Source organism: Bison bison, unplaced genomic scaffold (assembly GCF_000754665.1).
Source record: "Bison bison bison isolate TAMUID 2011002044 unplaced genomic scaffold, Bison_UMD1.0 scf7180017864473, whole genome shotgun sequence".
NCBI lineage: Eukaryota > Metazoa > Chordata > Mammalia > Artiodactyla > Bovidae > Bison > Bison bison.
The window spans coordinates 1,761,896-1,782,663 of NW_011495034.1; the positions used below are offsets into that span (position 1 = coordinate 1,761,896).

Below are 20,768 nucleotides of genomic sequence, written 5' to 3' on the forward strand. Positions count from 1 at the left end.
TTTCTAAATCCATCTTGAACATCTGGAAGTTCATGGTTCACGTACTTTTGAAGCCTGGCTTGAAGAATTTTGACCATTACTTTGCTAGCATGTGAAATGACTGCAATTATGTGGTAGTTTGAACATTCTTTGGCATTGCCTTTCTTTGGGATTGGAATGAAAACTGAACTTTTCCAGTACTGTAGCCACTGCTGAAATTTCCAAATTTGCTGGCATATTGAGTGCAGCACTTTCACAGCATCATCTTTTAGGATTTGAAATAGCTGAACTGGAATTCCATCACCTCCACTAGCTTTGTTCATAGCGATGCTTCCTAAGGCCCACTTGACTTCACATTCCAGGATGTCTGGCTCTTGGTGAGTGATCACAGCATCGTGGTTATCTGGGTCATGAAGATCTTTTTTCTATAGTTCCTCTGTGTATTCTTACCACCTCTTCTTATATCTTCTGCTTCTCTTAGGCCCATACCATTATCTGTCCTTTATTATGCCCATCTTTGCATGAAACGTTCTTATGTGAATAAATAATATATATCTGATTCTGGCCTAACCACCAAAACACTTTTATATGCATCATTTCATTTAATCTTTACAACAATAATCCTTTAAGTATTTTCATCACAACCTAAATTTAAAAGAGCACAACCAAAGCTGAGGCATTTGAATGACCCTCAAATCACCAGAGATAAGCAGAACTGGGATCCAAACCCAGTTCTTAATGATCACAAAACTCATGCTTGGCCATCTAGTCTATCACCGGCTTCAATAAGAATCAAAATAATACTCCTTATAAAGTGCCAAAGATGGAAGGAAAATGATGATTCACACTTAGTTTTGTTGGTATGAGCTAATAAGCATCTATTCATAACAAAATCAGCTGAAACCTATCAAATTTCTATCTGCTCAATAATTAAATAGGACTGCCTCACATAAGGTTTTTCTAAGGAAAAAACTCACCAATAACTCAATACATGCTAAAGAAATCAATCATGTGAAAATATTACAAATATAAAATTACATTTTATTTATACACTAATGGTTAATACTTATATAATGCTTAAGGTGCTGTTCTAAATGTGTTTCATTAACTCTGTTTACTCTTCACAATACCCCTGTGAAATAGGTCCTGTTTTTAGTCTATTTATGAACAAGAAAACAGAGAAAGATTAAAAAATTGTTCTGATCTTATGGACTCTGTGGGAGAGGGAGAGGGTGGGAAGATTTGGGACAATGGCATTGAAACATGTAAAATATCATGTATGAAACGAGATGCCAGTCCAGGTTCAATGCACGATACTGGATGCTTGGGGCTAGTGCACTGGGATGACCCAGAGGGATGGTATGGGGAGGGAGGAGGGTTCAGGATGGGGAGCACATGTATACCTGTGATGGATTCATTTTGATATTTGGCAAAACTAATACAATTATGTAAAGTTTAAAAATAAAATAAAATTAAAAAAAAAATTGTTCTGACAGAGAAAGACTGGAAAGTCAGATTAAAGACTTAATCTGAATTCACACTGCTAGGCAACAGATCCACATTTTAAAGTTCAGGCAAGGCTGACTCCTGATTACCAGGCTTAATTACTGTACTACTATGTTCACAGAAAATCATTCACCCTATGCAAAGTCCTTTAATCATAAGAAAGAGATTTTCTTTACAGATTTATCAGAAATATGACCTACCAAGGCATTCACGTTAAAGATATTTCTTCAAAAGGAACTTACCTGACTTTGACTTTATCACAAAATTTTCTTCAAAGGACATACATGGGCAGAACGTTAAAAAATTAAACACAAAGAACCACACCCCATTTCCTTACCAACTCTCTTCTCCTCCCCAAAGTACACATACCTGAAAGTTTCCACTGGCAAACAACACAACTATGCTATAAAGTACTTTGTATTATTAGTCACGGGGAACACTGCTGGCAAATACTCTGCCAAAAAAATCTGATGAATGTCTTTTGTAAGTAATTCATGTCTCTAAATACAAAAACTTCACCATCATCTGTGTAAAAACCACAAGACGTCAGATTCACCTTAGTGGTAATTTGCAAACTTCTAGATGTAATAAATAATGTACACCCTAAAAAAAATTCTTTCTTTCATAGCTATTTTATACTATCTCCTTAAGAATAAGTGTAGGTAGCAATGCTTACTTACAAGATATCTTATATTTGCATGTTTATTAATCATGCATAGTGGTCACTTATAAAATGTCTTATGCAGACTTCTTTAAATGAATTCTATTATTCTTTCCACTGATCATGCCATAATTTGAAACAGTGTCTGATGTCTGATTTCCCACAATTTTACTTTCCTAACTCAAAGGCTCTGGCTCTTTTCCATTTTAGCAGACAGAAAAACTTAAGAAGCATTTGTACCCACATAAAAAATTAATCAACATTTTTTTTCTCAACTAAGGAAGCTCTAAAAATTGTGCTTTAATGAGCAAAATTTCTAGCTAAAAAGTTAAGCAACTGAACTTAGTTTATAGGTTAGCTCAAAATGGAATTTGGAAGAAGTTACATTCATACAGCCAGGCCACAAAGATCGTGCATTCTTTCACTCAAGATGGCTGGTAAGAAATGTAGTTTTATTTCTCCAAGTAAAATAAAGGATAATGAAAAGTGATCAACTCCCATATACACTTGGTGTTTTCACAACAGATTTAAAAGTCAACTGGTTAGAATTTCATTGTAATGCAAAAACCAGTTATTTTTCATATTTAACACTGTCGCACCTAACTGCATGCAGCAGGAGTACTGTTACATACTGGAAGTCATCATACAGACTAGGTGAATGAATGGGTGAACAAACTAAGTAAATTCCCTACCACAACCGGTAGACTTAAAGGGCTAATTTATGATTTGCTAATTAATTGCACATTAAGCTTATTATTAAGAAGTTGTTGTTTAGTTGCTAAGTTGTGTCTGACTCTTTTACAACCCCATGGACTGTATGTAGCCCGCCAAGCTCCTCTGTTCTTGGAATTTCCCAGGCAAGAATACTGGAGTGGGTTGCAATTTCCTCCTCCAGGGGATTTTCCCAGCCCAGGGGTCAAAAACCACACCTCCTATATTGGAGGTGGATTCTTTACTGCTGAGTTACCAGGGAAGCCCGTTATTAAGATAAAAAACAATAAAAACATCCTTTAATAATTAAGAAAAATCACATTAGATGATTCATCAGGAGATGAAGATGTCCCTTTGAGAAGTAGTTGGAAAAAATCACTATAGCAATGAATATATTCCATATATACAATCTGTAAATCAAATCAAATTAAAATGCTAATTTTGTATTAATTTTCTACTTTTTTCAAAGCTGAGCAAACTTTAAATTCTACCAACTTTGTTTAGACCAACATTTACAAGAGATATCCTCAGAAAAACAAAGACCAACATTTACAAGAGACATCCTCAGAAAAACAAATCTACTCCTTTTTTTTCTAATATGATTTCTAGAGAAAATAGTAAGGAAGAAAGTATCAAATAGTATACAAGTTGTTCCTAGACTTGGATGTTCCTAGACAAGCTTTTCACAAGTAATAAAAGAGCCCACCAAGTAGCCAGTATAATGTATCAAAAAAAAAAAAAACAACCCACATCAAGGCACTTCACTATGAAATTTAAGAACACCAGAGATAAAAAGGGGGAAGTGGGGAAAGAAACTGGTAACATATTAAGAGTTAGGAATTGGAATGGCATTAGACTTCCCAACAGAAATAAGAAAAAGGAACTCTACGAATGATTTCCAACTCAGAATTCTGTTCCCACCTATCAGTCAAGGGTGGCGAGAATAAAAACAAATTCAAAGTTATAAGAGCTCCAAAAATGTACATCCTATACACTCTTTATCAGAAAACTACCGGTTTTGATGTGGAGTGTGCTACCTCAATCAAAGAGTAAGCCAAGAAATAAAAAAACACAGCCTCTAAGAAACTGGGGATCAAACACTGGAGGGAAGCAAAGGAAATCCCCAGGATGACAATTAAGAGAAGTCTCAAGATCATGGTATTAAGCATGCCTGAAAAAGGCCTAGTTCAGACCAGAGAACTCAAGAGTTCTAAATGAAAATGTTTCCAATAAAAAACAAAAGTCATAAGTAATCTGGGATGTTTCCCAGTAAGGGAATTATTATTATTTATTAGTTATTCCAGGGAAAAAATAAAAGCGTAAAAAAGGAACTACAATCATACAATGGTTCTGTTGTGAATCTTAACCAGTCAAAAGAGAATTTCTTTATTGGGGTTGGAATGAACTCTGGTGTTTGAAATAGGCTCTAAACAAGAGTTGGATTAAGTCTATTAGTTGGATTTCCCAACTTGAGTGATCACTGTTTTGTTCCTCTTTCTGTTCATTTACTTTTTGTTTTTTAATAAGGAAACTGGTTTATGGCATGGCTGAAATTGTATTTACTAAGCCCAAAGCTTCCTCAGGCTTCCTAGGTGGCACTAGTTGTAAAGAACCCGCCTGCCAATGCAGGAAACATAAGAGACACAGGTTTGATCCCTGGGTTGGGAAGATCCCCTGGAAAGGGAATGGCAACCCACTCCAGGATTCTTGCCTGGAGAATCCCATGGACAGAGGAGCTTGGTGGGCTTTGGTCTGTGGGGTCACAGAATCAGATATGACTGACACGACAGCAGAAAGCTTCCACATGTGCTTAGTTAACTGGCTCAAATTGCAATATGTTTAGTATCTTGAGAACTAATTTAAGAAGTTTTTTTTTTCCTGGTCTTTCCATACTTTTGTTTAGGAAAAACAGTAACTCTATTTTTTTTTTTAACTTTACAATATTGTATTGGTTTTGCCAAATATCAAAATGAATCCACCACAGGTATACCTGTGTTCCCCATCCTGAACCCTCCTCCCTCCTCCCTCCCCATACCATCCCTCTGGGTCGTCCCAGTGCACCAGCCCCAAGCATCCAGTATCGTGCATCGAACCTGGACTGGCGACTCGTTTCATATATGATATTATACATGTTTCAATGCCATTCTCCCAAATCATCCCACCCTCTCCCTCTCCCACAGAGTCCAAAAGACTGTTCTATACATCAGTGTCTCTTTTGCTGTCTCGTATACAGGGTTATTGTTACCATCTACTCCATAAACCTAACAGAGGCAGTGATCAAATCACTTTTGTATATTGCCTTATCAGAAACTAGAACATGCCTTGCATGTAGAAGCTACACAACAAATACCAATGAATCGAAACATTCTATTAAACCCATTCCCTCAAGTTTTACTCTTTTCTTTTTCACTTGGGTTTTCTCATGTCTTTTTTTTTCTGTGATCAAGTTTTATATTTACTAGTGGTTCTGACATGTAGTCTTCCTGATGGCAATCAAAATGAATTGCCACTTTCTTCAAAATAATTTGCATTTTAATTGGGAAAAAATATTTCTTCTTACAAATAGGAAAAAAGTGGCATTAGAAGCAATGAAAGGATCTCCCCACGCCCCTCCCCTCCCCCCAGTCAAGGGTAATCTCTAGTACCCTCTTCTATGCTTGGGACAGCAACAGGGTTTTTTCCTGCCCTTCATATTTCCATGTATTTTTCCTCTAAAAATGGTTTCCACATATTCTATTAGTAGACTTTCCTGGTGGTATGGAGGCTGGGGATCTGCCTACCAATCCCATGGACACAGATTTGATCCCTGGTCCAGGAAGACTCCACATGCCACAGAGCAGCGGGGCCCAAGTACCACAACTACTGAGCCTGCACACCCTGGAGTCTGCAGGCCACAACCACTGAGCCCACACGCCACAACCAGAGAATGCCCGTGCATACCGAGGAGGACCAGTGCAGCCAAAAATAGACTTTTTTTTTTTAAGTCTATTATGATATTAGTTACCAAAAAAGGAGGATGCAAGGGAAGCAGGAAGTACAATCTATTTTACATATCTCAAAATTGCCATCTGAACTCTTTGGAAATGATTCCTATTAATGCTGCATTTATGGTTAAATTCTAATGGAGCAAACTATATAACATATTGTTAAGTAAACAGCCCTGCTTAAAAGTGACAATGACAAGCTACAATAACATGATACATACAGGGAATGTGCAAAGAAATTAGGGTGCTAGAAGAGATTTATCAAACTTCTCCATGATATATATTATTTTTATAAAACAATGAAAAAATAATGCTCTCAAATTACTTTAGCAATAAACATTAAAATACCAAGAAGAAATTTTATCTACACATATGAAAAAAATTTGAAAATCATGATATACTTGTCAAAACAAACAAAAAAATAAAGTATTTCCCAAGGTCTGATTCATAACATAAAAGCAAAGGGGAAACAAAATATTTGAAAAAACAGGAGGGGAAAAAAAAACCCAAAGCCAAGAACCACCTTAAAAGCTAATGTACAAAGCTTATTTTAATAAAAATTAGAGCATACCATGCATTCGCTGGCTTGGGGATTTTTGAAGGCGCACTTAAAGCTGTTTCCATGTTATTCATTCCTGAATTATTATCTTTGGTAGTCAATGCAATCATTTTTCGTTGCTTCTGAGAAAGTTTAACTCCATGAGAAATCATTTTTCTAGAAATTAAATTAAACCAATCAGTTTTACTGCTTCTGAGAAAGTTTAATTCCATAAAAACTAATTTTGCTAGAAATTTCTGCTTAAGAATACAGGTAATTATATTGCTTTGTGTTTATTTGATGAAATTTTACTATTAGTAGATCAAAATGACCACAAGTTTCAACAGTGACCATATGTATATACATAAAATCAGTTTATACTACCAAGGATAAAGTAATAGCTACAATGAGCCCTTGTAATAGTGTGCATCATACTTGTATCAGAAATAGCCTATACTGATTATTTTAGAGGCCAATTTCTGGCATATAATATTGTATTCCACAAGAGCTGGACTATCAACCCAACTCAATCTTTAGCACATACTTAAGAAATAATGTTATGGAGGTTAAATTACCTATTAATAGAAAAGAGCTTAGAACTAACTTTAACATCAAATGCAGAAAAATAATAGGAAAGGTCCAGTAGGTCTTTCTAATTCTTTAGGGCAAAACTATAATACAACATGTTCTTTCCTTTTTATGATTTTGTAACCAACCCCAAATTTGTCTTTGGTGTAGTTCCACATTTTTGTCTGCTTTCTTCAATTTGCATGATGGTTCTGAGATCCATGACAGGAGGGCTGACAGGACTAAAAGACATATAAAAGTTACTTTACAACCCGCTCATTACTACCCAAATATTACTGAAACTGTAAATTATATATAAGATTATTAATGAGAGGACAGTTTAGGTCCATTTTGTCAGCTGTGGTCAACTTCATAAATGAAAGCTACTTTTATATATACATACATAAGTAATAATTAAAATGTATCTAAAGTCAAATGTTAAGTGATACATGTTTAATAAGTAAGTCTAACATTAATGATTAGAAGATGCTTCCAAGTGTTCCCACAAGTATGTTTACTTAGGCAAAAAAATTTGCAACTACTTTCTGACTATCTTTAGACCATGAACCATCATAAACCAGGACATCATAATCTTTATTCCAACTGTGCAATAGAGCATATTTCAAAATATTTACACAAATGGTCCAGATGATAGTATAACTAGTAAGGCAATTAACAGTTTTAGGCCTATAATAAACCATACTAGGTAATAAAGATGAAGAACAACCTCAATAAGCATTTTGAAAGAATACTGTATTTTAATTATATTTACTCCTTCAGTTTTAAAAACTGCACTTTCTAAATAAAAGAAAATTATGGATAGAATATATAGGCAAATTAACACTACAGTATAACATTAAATGAGTATCTTCTGACAATAACCATGAATAACAACACATTTTATGAGACCTTAAATATCCTTTAATGTGCTAAAGAAAAGATAAAGTAAGCCTATAAAAGACAAAATGGTCTTCCTGAGTGGGTGTTTTTACTAATATACACTATTCATTAGAAAAAAAATGGTGATATCAAGGCACTGTGTGCATGTATGTCTTTGTTACAGAGGATTTACTAGTATTCATTAATGACACTACAAAGGCAACTATATTTTGTCTGGAAAAAAAGCCTATTTTAGCTGATTAGTAATTTGTATGCAGTTAGATCATTTTCTCTATATTAGAAATTTATATTAATGTTTTTAGATGAGCTCCATTAAAAATTTTCATTTGACTAAAAATGAACAATATTTTGCTGACTAACAAGTACAGTACAGAACAAAATAAAAATCCTACCTGAAAGAGCCAGACACCCAATTGGAAGAGCTTGTAGTATCAATTCTGTTACTGGGAATGGGCTGTGGAGCAGTTATTTTAAGTACTGGTGATTTTTCCCATGGTTTTAAATCTTCCCTAAAATATGCAGGAGGTGTACCATTAACATACGATTTAATTTTCCCCTGGAGGAAAAAAAATATTTTTTTTTAATTGAGTAATAACAGGTACCCCTAGCATAGCAGTTTACACACAGTTGGTACTCAGTAAATACTGGTTAAACTATATTAAAGAATAAAATTTTATGACAATAATCATCTAGCACTTTTAATTCACTTCTTCTATAGGTTAGTATCTTGATCAGTTTTCAAATCCTCAGTGGCTATAACCTAATTACTGGAAGCTTTGGGAATAATTTTTAGGGAAATAAATCTGCATATTAAAGCCCTATTTACATGAGCATTAAGGAAAAATGTTAATAAATATAAGTGGTTCAAATAAGATATGAAGCAGTAACTTTAAAATTAATGTCCATGATTTGAAGAAGAAAAAAAATTAAAGTTTCGTATAAATGTCACACAATTCACTCTGAATATACTTAAAGGACTCTGAATAAAATGAAAGCCAAATAATATTGTCACTTCAAAAGGGATGCTAAAACTATTGCTATTAAAAGAGGTCAAGGAAGTTATTGAAATAGTTATTTCCACTGCCAGGATAGATTCTTCTATTACTGCTAGAAAGGCACTTCAACCTTCATTTAAACCTCAACTGTCTTCCAGACCAACCTTAGTGTAATATGAATTGCCCCCAAACTTTTACTCTACATAAAAAAATTTAATAAAAATTTGTTTTGTATCAATCCTTGAGGCCTAGAAGACTCTTAATAAAGGGTACATTTTCTGAGGTCTCACAAATTTCTAGATATTCTGATATGTTTTGTGAAAGCACAGAGGTTAGAAAAAAATATCTGGTAAGTTAGAGGTTTTCATTCCCTACAGATTAACAACTATGGAATAAAATGTTAAGAGATGTCTAAAATATGGCCTCCCCAGAGTTGACCAGACTAGGAATTCAGCAGCTTGGTGTCAATTATGCTAGACTAGAAGAACTCTATTTCAGATTGCATTGTTCTTAAATATCATGGAGAAAAGATACTAAATTGTAATTGTAATTCAGCTCATTTTTAAAATCATTTTCCTTAGTTTTTAGCTGGTGTTAACTGACATTCCACAAAATAAATTTCAAGTAATCCAGCCATGAATATACAGGTGGTGCTACTGGTAAGGAATGTGCCTGCTAACGCAGGAGACACAAGAGACATGGGTTCAATTCCTGCATCAGGAAGATCTCTGGAGTAGGAAATGGCAACCCACTCCAGTATTCTTGCCTGGAAAATTCCATGAACAAAGGAGCCTGGTGGGCTACAGTCTATGGGGTTGCAAAGAGTCAGACACGACTGAGCAACTACATATACACATATATTTCAACTGCCTATACAGTATTGTTATACTTTACATCAATATTATATTTAATGTAGAAAGATTAGAAATATAACATCATAAAGAGCTCAACACTGCCATTAAAATCTTTAAGAGTAGAAACATTAGGCAAATTTGAGAAAATTAATACTACAGGTATTATGTCACTAATTTTTTATATATATATATATTTTATAAACCAGTTAGAGGAGTGTTTTAGAGTAAAACACTTGTTAAAAAGCCCAGTAAAAAAAAGCTGGGTTCTTAGTAGCTCAGCTGGTAAAGAATCCGCCGGCAATGCAGGAGACCCCGTTTCAATTCCTGGGTCAGAAAGATCTGCTGGAGAAGGGATAGGTTATCCACTCCAGTGTTCTTGGGTTTACCTGGTGGCTCAGCTGGTAAAGAATCTGCCTACAATGCGGGAGATCCGGATTCAATCCCTGGGCTGGAAGATCCTCTGGAGAAGGGAACAGTTACCCACTCCAGTATTCTGGCCTGCAGAATTCCATGGACTGTATCGTCCATGGGGTAGCAGAGTTGGACACAACTGAGCGACTTTCACTTTAGAGTAAAAACAATGAGAGACTAAACTGTCTCTAGACTAGAATTTGAAGAAAATAGCGCATTAAAAAACAAAGACAAACCTCAGACTTATCTGAATGAAATCCTGTTGTGAAGTCAGGAGACTGTAAATCTCTAGGACTACCCACTCCTGCATAGCTTCCTTCAGAGTCTGATGTCAACAGTTCTGGAAGAGACTCCACAGAATTGGTCTTACCAGACTTTAACAATCCTAAAAGGTAGAAAGTTTTTAAACATTTAAACACATATACATTAAACATACATGAATTACATTTAAAGAACCAAATAATTTAATGAAGTAAAAAAACTGAAATGGAGGTTTTAAAACAAGTTTTATTCATTTCAATTACATATTAATTATAAGGAAGATTGTTATTTGGTATCTAATTTAAGAAGTGACTCAGAATATTTTCCCCCATAAAGATAAAAAAGGAAGACAAAAATAAGTAAACTCTACTCTTTTTATAAGAAAGTGTATAATTTACTAGTGGAATGTTCCCAAAATTCAAATATAAATTAATCTAATAAATAATGTCTTCTAACTTTAAGGATCAACACAAAAATTAAGCGTTCACATAACTATCCTTGATGAAATTAGCCTCAAACTCAAAATTTCTTCAAGAATAGGTCTTTTTTTCGGCCATTAAATTTAACCTTTCAATCATTATTTGCTTTGGCTACAGAAAGAGTACTATAGCAGGAAGAATACCAAAGGGAAATCAAGAAAAAAAATTTTACTTCTGTTACTACCTGAAATCACGTAAACGTTTTCTGACCTTGCTTCAAGTTTAAAGGAAGGGGCATAAATTAGTTCATTACTAATGTCTCTTCCAACTCTGAAATGCTATGACTCTAACACATGTGCTAACAATAACATCGTTTAAAACAAACCAAATGTCTGCTTTTTCCATAAACCTTTAGGTATTTGGAAAATCACTAGTTCCATGATTGTCTATCCATTTAAATATCTTCCCATCAATGTACCTATGCTTCCTTCTAAGGATGTGAGGTAATTCATGTAACACAGAGAATGAAAAATCACAGAATTTTAAACTTGAAAAGATCCTAAAATAGGAATCAAGATATGTAGTAAATGAGAAATACCTTTATATTAGCTATCTTTTAAAATATCTTTTATATTACCTAAAACAATTATTCTTTGCATTATTTATCAAACATATCAAATACCTCATTTGTACTTAAGTTGTTTGTATAAAGCTGACTATGAAAGAATATACTGTGGATAGAAATTGCACCAGTTTGTCTTACTGCTATAGATACACCTACAATTCCTTGAAGCCATATTGTAGTGTCATTATTTGTTTACACTTCAGTTTTATCTAAAGAAACTTAAAATTTAGGTAGCTTAATTTAGATCTAATCAGATGAATCTAGAATATAGGGCAGTCTATACCACCACTGGCCTCAACTTCTGAAAACAGAACAAAACACTGTGAGGGGGTGCTACTCTAGTTTAAAAACACTAAAAAAAACATTAATAAGCAAAGGCAATGTCAATCTTAGTAAGACATTAGATTTTCTTTTACATTAAAACAAAAAAGGCTATCAAAACATTTTTGGACAAGTAGGGAAAGTTGAGTGTAGACTGTAATACTGCTGCTGCTAAGTCGCTTCTGTCATGTCTGACCCTGTGCGACACCATAGACGGCAGCCCACCAGGCTCCCCCGACCCTGGGATTCCCCAGGCAAGAACACTGGAGTGGGTTGCCATTTCCTTCTCCAATGCATGAAAGTGGAAAGTGGAAAATCAAAGTGAAGCCGCTCAGTCGTGTCCGACTCTCAACGACCCCATGGACTATAGCCTACCAGGCTCCTCCGTCCATGGAATTTTCCAGGCAAGAGTACGGGAGTGGGGTGCCATTGCCTTCTCCATCTGTAATACTAGATAGTATTATTAATTAATGTCTTCCAAAGTCCGACTCTCTCCAACCTATCTCCTATCTGCAGAGATCTGATATGGCTGAGCCAAGCTGAACTGTATGCATAAGATATGTGCAATCTTTCTACTGTCTCTAGGCTTGAAACACTGCCCTATTCTCTTACCATGTCAACCTGCCTCTTCTTCTTAACTAACCTCTCTACTCTGCAAGAGCCAGCTCAGCTATCACTTTCCTCTAACAGATGTATCCTCTAACAGATCTTCTCAGACTGCTTTGTGTGCCTCTCTTGTGCTCACAGAGCAGATATCAGAGTACTCAACCACAACACACACCATTTTCTGTGGCATCCCTGAGACAAGGATTATCTGTTTCTGTAGACCCAGCAGACAGCATGTAATAGTATTCAACACATGTTAAATGAATTAGATAAGGAATAGAGTCTTGAAAGATTAGATCAGAAAATACACCCTCAAATAGGTTCCACTCACCTGTAGATGGTGGACTCTGAATAATATCTGAAAGATTATAACCTCCAGAACTATCTGACCGTTTACGTGGCTTCTTTTTTGCTTTTGTTTTTGTCTTCTTGACCATACTTTCCCTAGGAAGGAAGCAAACATAAAAGTCATTTTTAAAAAGTTACGTTAGAGGTAAAACAGAACAATGAAATTTTGAGCAATGGAATACAGCATTTTGGTCAAACAGAAAACAGAAGAATACACACGCTCTAGAGTCCCATTTATCTACATGGCCCAGAGTTCCACTAAACTTCAATATAATCCTATCACACTGTAGCTCTAGTATTTCTGTTTAAGTCAGAAACAAGGTGGTATATATGAAAATACTTCGAGAAGTAAAATACTGTACATGTTCACATACAAACTATCTGGAACTAGAAATATTTGGTGATAATTTTTAAAGCATTTCAGGGGCTGCTTAATTCTTTGAATTAAGCATTATTAACCAGGAAAGGGAAAATAACACTATCTATGAGGATATAAGTATCTTATCTCATCCAAAAATATTAAATCTCATTATATAATTTATCCCCAGTTAACACAGGTCAGCTATGAATACTATTATTTTGTAAAGGATAATATACTTAAGTCAATGTTAATTTTATGATAACTTTTAATGTGGAAACACATCATACATCCATGTCAGATATTTATAAATATCAAGTATCCCAACAGCTACCATCAAACTCCAGAAAAGAGGTTAAAAAAAATTCCTGGAACCAAGAAGAACTTTTCAGAGAGCAACATAGTTGATTATTATACTGCTGCTGCTAAGTCACTTCAGTTGTGTCCGACTCTGTGCGACCCTATAGACGGCAGCCCACCAGGCTCCCCCATCCCTGGGATTCTCCAGCAAGCACACTGGAGTGGGTTGCCATTTCCTTCTCCAGTGCATGAAAGTGAAAAGTGAAAGTGAAGTCACTCAGTCGTGTCCGACTCCTAGTGACCCCATGGACTGCAGCACCAGGCTCCTCCATCCATGGGATTTTCCAGACAAGGGTTCTGGAGTGGGGTGCCATTGCCTTCTCCAGATTATTATATACTTACATATATATATACACTCATACTTACATGTAGTAAATTACTTGAACATCCCAAAATTTTAAGAGGTCATTTACCAAGTAAAGGGAAAGTAATTCTATAATCAGCTGATAAACTAGCCTGAAACACAGACTGGAAATTCTAAACCTGACTTGTCAAACAGTCAACAGGGAGATTATGTAGAACCTGGAATATTTTATCAGAGGACTCCCAAATGCCAGGCACTATAGGTCATGTCTCTTGAACTAGTAGGGTTCTCTATACTGAGGGATCTAGAGGAATGGCTGATGAATCCCCTTGGTTCACCCTCCCCAGAAGGCAAACCTTTTCTCTTCTATCAAGATGGAGAAGAGGCACTTATTTGGTTCAGGAATAGATGAATGCTTTTTGAAAAATTCTCTAACAATGCTTTTTGAAATCCAACCATGTGCACTCATAAACTTAGTGCCTCTAATTCTTAAGCCTGTCAAGAATTCTGTTTTAGTCTTTTCTGTTCTAAGTCATTATTGCTCAACAACCACTTTCCAACTTCCAAAACATTAACATCTCCTGACTGCCATTTACTCCGTTCCCGTTCTCTCTACTCTAGCACAATATGCCTTTTTCATTTCTTTACTATGCTCTCTGCAGGGTTTGGAAAGGTACCGAAGATAACTGCACTTATTCAACCCAACATATTAAACTGGAAGGGTATATTCCTTTATGCTTAATTTTGTCATATCTGCAAATATTAATTATGCATTTATATCAAAGCTAAGAATGAACATAAATACCTATTTTCTATGTTAATTTTCACATCTTCTTTCAGTGTCAATACAAAAGTGCCAACAGTGTCCAAGATTGGGAATGGGGGAAGGAGAAAAGAAACGGAAAAAAAAAACAAAAACCCAAATCTAAAGCTTACGAGTAATTCTGTTCCATATTTACTTCTTCTTTCAAAAAGATATCTCCATCTTCTACATCCAAATAGCTAATATCTGGTCCATCTTGATATGGTGTAATGACTCTTCTCTCCATTGCTGGAATCTATAAGAAAAAAGATGTTACTTTTTTCTTATAAATTCTACAAAATGTGTAGAGGAATGACATCACCTACCTTTCTCTCGCCCCTTCAATCTACAACCAGTAAAACAGCCAGAGCTCAAGAAAGGTGCTCCTGTCCAACACACTAGGACACCAGAGATTTCCACACATCTGTACATCTAAAGGTGTAGGTTGGAACACACAGAGGAAGGAGGCAGAACCACTAGGAGTGGAGTCTGTGCCTGTGATCCTGGGCCTCTAACCACGGCAGTTGAGTCCACAGCTTCAGAGACCCGAGGAGCAGCAGGCGAGGTGGCACACACATCTCTAGCCTCCTGAAAGGAGTGGTGGCGCTCACAACCACAGGCTGCTAGGTAGCAGTGGCAGTGGGTCCTGGAACCCAGCCCTCAACCCCCACCTCCCACTGTGGAGGAGCCCAGAAACCTTATACGACAGCAGACACAGCAGAGATGCCTGTGAAACTGTGCCTCCTGCCACTCTCATGCTCCTCCTCCCCCTATGCAGAGGAGACCGTCACAAAGAGTCCCAGACACTGGGGAGGGCCCAACATCCCAATGATGACAGCAGCTCTGGCCGAAGAAAGGCAGTAAGGATCAGGGAGGCACAGAAGGAATCGTGACGGCACTGAGGCACACTTCTCCCAGAGCCAGCGGAAGCTGAAAAGTGCCAGCTAGAAAATGTAATCGGACGCAACACAGGGAAGAAACCAAAACCTAGTGTTATAATGCCACCTTCTGGAAAACAAAAGTAAGGACTCTAACTTCCAACCTATCCTTAACTTCAAATGCACCTGCAGAGGAATAATTCATCAAGCACCGTGTACAAGCACTATAACACTATATCACAAAAAAGAAAATATTTCTTCAGAAACCAAACTGAATCACAGAGTGTTTCAATATAACTGAAAGATAATTCAAAATAGCCGCTAATTCAAGGAGCTACAAGAAAAGTCAGAAAGGTAGTTTAATGAGCTCAGGAATAAAATTAATGAACAGAAGAAATACTTTACCAAAAAGATACAAACTCTAAAAAAAGAACCAAACAAACATTGGAACTGAGGAATCCAACAAATAACATAAAGAATGCATTAGAAAGAAATAGAAATAGAGTTAATATATGGAAGAAAGAATAGCAAGCTCAAAGATAGAAATCTTGAAATGATACAAGTATAAGAAAAATGAGGAACAAAATATTTAAAAATGAGGAAATTCCTCAAGACCTCTCTCTTTTAGGAAGGATAGACACTAAGGTAATCAGTAACCCAAAAGGAGAAGAGGGAGAAGGCAGCAGAGCGTTTATTTAAAGAAATAACAGCTGAGAAAGTCCCAAATCTGGGGAAGGAACTGGATAAACAAGTACATAAAATTAAGAGAACACCAAATTTCCTCATACAAAATGACCTTCTCCAAGACAACTAATAAATAATAAAATTGCTAAGAGTCAATAGCAAAGATTTTTAAAGGCAGGCAGTGTAAAAAGGACAGTGGCCTATAAAGGAACCTCCACTAGGCTATCAATAGATGTCTCAGCAGAAACTCTACAGGCGAGGAGGGAGTGAAATGACAGTCTCAAAATATTAAAAGATCAAAAACTGTGAGCCAAGAATATTCTATCTGGGAAAGATATCATTTAAATATGACAGAGAGAGAAGGCTTTCTCCAATGAACAAGCTGAGGGAGTTCATCAACATTAGACCTGCATAATAAGACATGTTGAAAGCAGTACTTTAATAGAGACAAAAGTAAATAAAACTTTGAGCAAGATGATAAATAGAACCAGGAAACTATAGAGCATAAAGGTTAAACGGAGAAAAAAAGAAAAAAAAACTATAAGCCATTGCTGTTTGGTAGCAAACTCACAACATAAAAAGGGACAATTTGAGAAAGCAAAAACAAAAAAGAAGATGAGAAAAACTGAACAGGTAAAGCAAGGTAACATACTATCAGCAGAGAAAAGACTGTTTTTCTATGAGACGTTTTTTACAAAGCTCAGGACAACCACAAAACTTTATGTTACAGAGCAGAGAGATGAAACATAAAAAAAGAAAACACTGAGAAAAAGACCAAAGAAACCTCCACACCAAAATGACAAAAACACAAGGAAAAAGAAACAATGGAGATGTCAAGCAACCAAAAAACAAAACATAAAATTTCAGGAATGATGCTAAAGCTGAAACTCCAGTACCTTGGCCACCTCATGCAAAGAGCTGACTCATTGGAAAAGACTGTGATGCTGGGAGGGATTGAGGGCAGGAGGAGAAGGGGACGACAGAGGATGAGATGGCTGGATGGCATCACTGACTCAATGGACGTGAGTCTCAGTGAACTCCAGGAGTTGGTGATGGACAGGGAGGCCTGGCGTGCTGTGATACATGGGGTCGCAAAGAGTCAGACACGACTAAGTGACTGAACTGAACTGAACTGAAGTTCTTATCTATCAATAGTCACCCTAAATGTAATGGATTGAATTCATGAATCAGAAGACAGAGACTAGGTGAATGCACCAAAAAATAGGACTCAACTATATGCTACCTCCAGCAGACACACCTCAGCTGTAAGGACAAACACAAGCTCAAAGTGAAGAGATGGAATATTATACTCCAAGCAAATGGCAGCAAAAAGGAAGCACGTATAGCCATCCTCATACCAGACAAAATAGACTTCACGCCGAAAAATGTAACAGACAAAAAATGGTCAGTATACAGTTATAAAGAGGACAACTCATCAAGAAGACATTGAAGTTACTAATGTATGTGTACCTAACCTAAGAACTATAAAATATATAAAACAATTATTAACCAACCCAAAAGGAGAGAAATGACAGTGACAAAATAATTGTAGGGAGTATTTACCACCCACTTACATCAAGAAATGGGCTTCCCTGTGGCTCAGCTGGTAAAGAATCCGCCTGCAATGTGGGAGACCTGGGTTCGATCCCTGGGTTGGGAAGATCTCCTGGAGAAGGGAAACGCTACCCACTCCAGTATTCTGGCCTGGAGAATTCCATGGACTGTATAGTCCATGGGGGTCACAAAGAGCCAGACATGTCTGAGCGATTTTCACATATACATCAACAGACAGATCAATCTAGAAAGAAAGTCTACAAGGAAACAGTGGCCTTAACTGAAACATCAGACCCAATATATTTGACAAATCAGATTTGAACAAGAACATTCCATCCAAATGTAGCAGAATATGCATTCTTCTCAAATGCTCATGAAAGTTAATTAAGGATAAGCTACATGTTGGGACACAAAAGTCTGAACAGATTTAAGAAACCCCAAATCCTATCAAATATCTTTTCTGATTACAATGGTATAAGAAAATAGAAATCAAGAACAAGAACAATAGAAAAATTACAAATATGTAAAAAACAACATGCTACAGAACAATTGGGTTACTGAAGAAATCAAAGGAGAAACAAAATTCTACCTGAAGACAAATGGAAATATGATATAGCAAAATCTATAAACAGCAAAAGCAGTACTAAGGGTTTGTAGCAATAAAGGCTTACCTCAAGAAACAAGAAAAACTTACACCTAGAGGTACTAGAAGAACAAATGAAGACCAAAGGAAATGAAGACCTTCTAGAAGGAAGGAAATATAAGGACAGTAGAAAAGATAAAGTAAGAGCTGATTCTTTGAAAAGATAACAAAATTGACAAATCATTAGCTAGACAAAGAAAAAAGAGAAGGCCTGATAAATAAAATAAAATAAATGAAAGAAAAAATGACACCAAGAAATGTAAAAGAATATAAGAGAATACAAAAATTGAAAACCAAGAAGAAATGGACAAATTCTTAGAATCATAAAACATTCCAAGACTGAATCATGAAGAGACAGAAAATCTGAATTGATGAATCATGAGTATAGAGATTGAGACAGTGATCCAAAAGCACCTAAAAACACAGATCCAGGACCAGACTGCTTCACAGGTGAATTCTACAAAATATTCAAAGATTTAGTACCTATCCTAAAACTCTTTCAATGAACTGAAAAGGAGGGAATGCTTCCTAACTCCTTCTATAAGGCCAATATCACCCTGATACCAAAACCAGACAAAGACAACACAGAGAAAGAAAATCACATGCCCTTATCTCTGCTGAACAGATATAAAAATCCTCAACAAAATATTGGCAACCTGAACTGAATGACACATCAAGAGAATTATACCACGTGACCAAGTAGGGTTCATACCAGGGATGGAAGAATGGTCAACTTCCTCAGATGGATCAGTGTGATACACCACGTTAGCAAAATAAAGCCCAAATCACGAGATCTTCTCAACAGATGCAGAAAAAGCATCTGACAAAATTCAACACCCATTTAGGATAAAAACTTTCAATAAAGTGGGTATAATTTATGAAAAATCCACAAGTTACATACTCAGTGGCAAAGTATTAAAAGCTATCCTCTAACATCAGGAATAAGACAAGGATGCTGACTTTCAACACTCTTATTCAACACAGTATTAGAAGTGCTAGCCAGAGCAATTAGGTAAGAAAAAATAAAAGACATCCAAATTGGAAAGAACGAAGTAAAACTGTCACTATTTGCAGATGACATGATTTTACACATACATAGATACTCTACACATTCCACCAAAAATCTGTTAGAAATAACAAATGAGTACAGCAAAGTAAAGGATGCAAAAATCAACATACAAAAATCTGTTGCATTTCTATACACTAAGAATAAGTATCAGAAAAAGAAATTAAGAAAACAATCACATTTACAATCACAACAAAAAGAATAAAACACCTAAGAAAAGATTTAAACAGGAAGGTGGAAAATCTGTATGTTGAAAACTCTAAGACACTGTCAGAAGAAATTCAAGAAAATACAAATAAACGGAAAGATATTCCAGTCTCATGGAATGGAAAAATTACCATATTACCTAAAGCAGTCCAACTCAATAAAATCCCTATCAAAATCCCAAGAACATTTTTCACAGAAAGTTCTAAAATTTATATGGAACCAAAATAGATGCTGAAGAGTCAAAGCAACACTGATTAAAAAGAACAAAGCTGGAGGTATCACACGCCCTGATTTCAAACTATATTACAAACCCATAGTAATCAAAACAGCATGGTATTGGCAGAAAAATAAATACAAAGATCTCCAAACAGAATTAAAGCTCAGAAATAAACGCTTGCATATATGGACTATTAATTTATAACAAAGGAGCAAATGGAGAAAGGACAATCTCCAATAAATAAATAGTGCTAGGAAAACTGGACAGCCACATGCAAAACAAATTAAACTAGACCACTATCACACCACAGACAAAAATTAATTCACAGTGGATTAAAGGCTTTAGTGTAAGACCTGAAACCATAATAGTCCTAAAAAAGAAAACATAGGTGGCAGGCACTGTGATATGAGTCTCCCAGTATCTTTTTAGATATGTTTTCTCAGTCAAGGAAAACAAAAACATAAACAAAGTGGATTACATCAAACTAGTTTCTACAGAGCAAAGGAAATCATCAGTAAAATGAAAAGACAACCTACCAAATGGGAAGAGATATTTGCAAATGATATATCAAAAAACAACTCATATGTATGAATTCAATGGTATATTTAACAAGAAAACTATCTGATTAAAAAATAGACAGGAGTTGAATACATATTTTTCCAAAGAAGACATATAGATGGCCAACAAGCATATGGAAAAATGTTCAGCATCATTAATTATTAGGGAAATGCAAATCAAGACTACACTGAGATATCACTGTATACCTATCAGAAAGCTAGGGTCAAAATGACAACACAATATCATGTGTTGGCAAGGATGTGGAGAAAAGGGAACCCTCATACACTGTTAATGAGACTTTAAATTGGTAGAGTCACTAGAGAAGAAGGATGGAGATTCCTAAAAAATTAAGAACAGACTACCATAACTGGACATTGAACAACAGACTGGTTCCAAATAGGAAAAGGAGTACGTCAAGGCTGTATATTGTCACCCTGCTTATTTAACTTAT

The 20,768-nt window shown here is 35.8% G+C and overlaps 1 protein-coding gene across 2 annotated transcripts in view; it reads right to left on the minus strand.

The window, feature by feature from the left end:
- IBTK (inhibitor of Bruton agammaglobulinemia tyrosine kinase) overlaps positions 1-20,768 on the minus strand; it is a 94,019-nt gene that overhangs the window by 16,127 nt on the left and 57,124 nt on the right. For both annotated transcript variants that reach the window (XM_010861727.1, XM_010861726.1), the window contains exons 20-25: positions 14,645-14,766; positions 12,670-12,782; positions 10,343-10,491; positions 8,239-8,402; positions 7,096-7,188; positions 6,413-6,556 (exon numbers count right to left, since the gene is read on the minus strand). In XM_010861727.1, the coding sequence (XP_010860029.1) occupies positions 6,413-6,556; positions 7,096-7,188; positions 8,239-8,402; positions 10,343-10,491; positions 12,670-12,782; positions 14,645-14,766 (785 nt within the window). The remainder of the gene's footprint in view (positions 1-6,412; positions 6,557-7,095; positions 7,189-8,238; positions 8,403-10,342; positions 10,492-12,669; positions 12,783-14,644; positions 14,767-20,768) is intronic.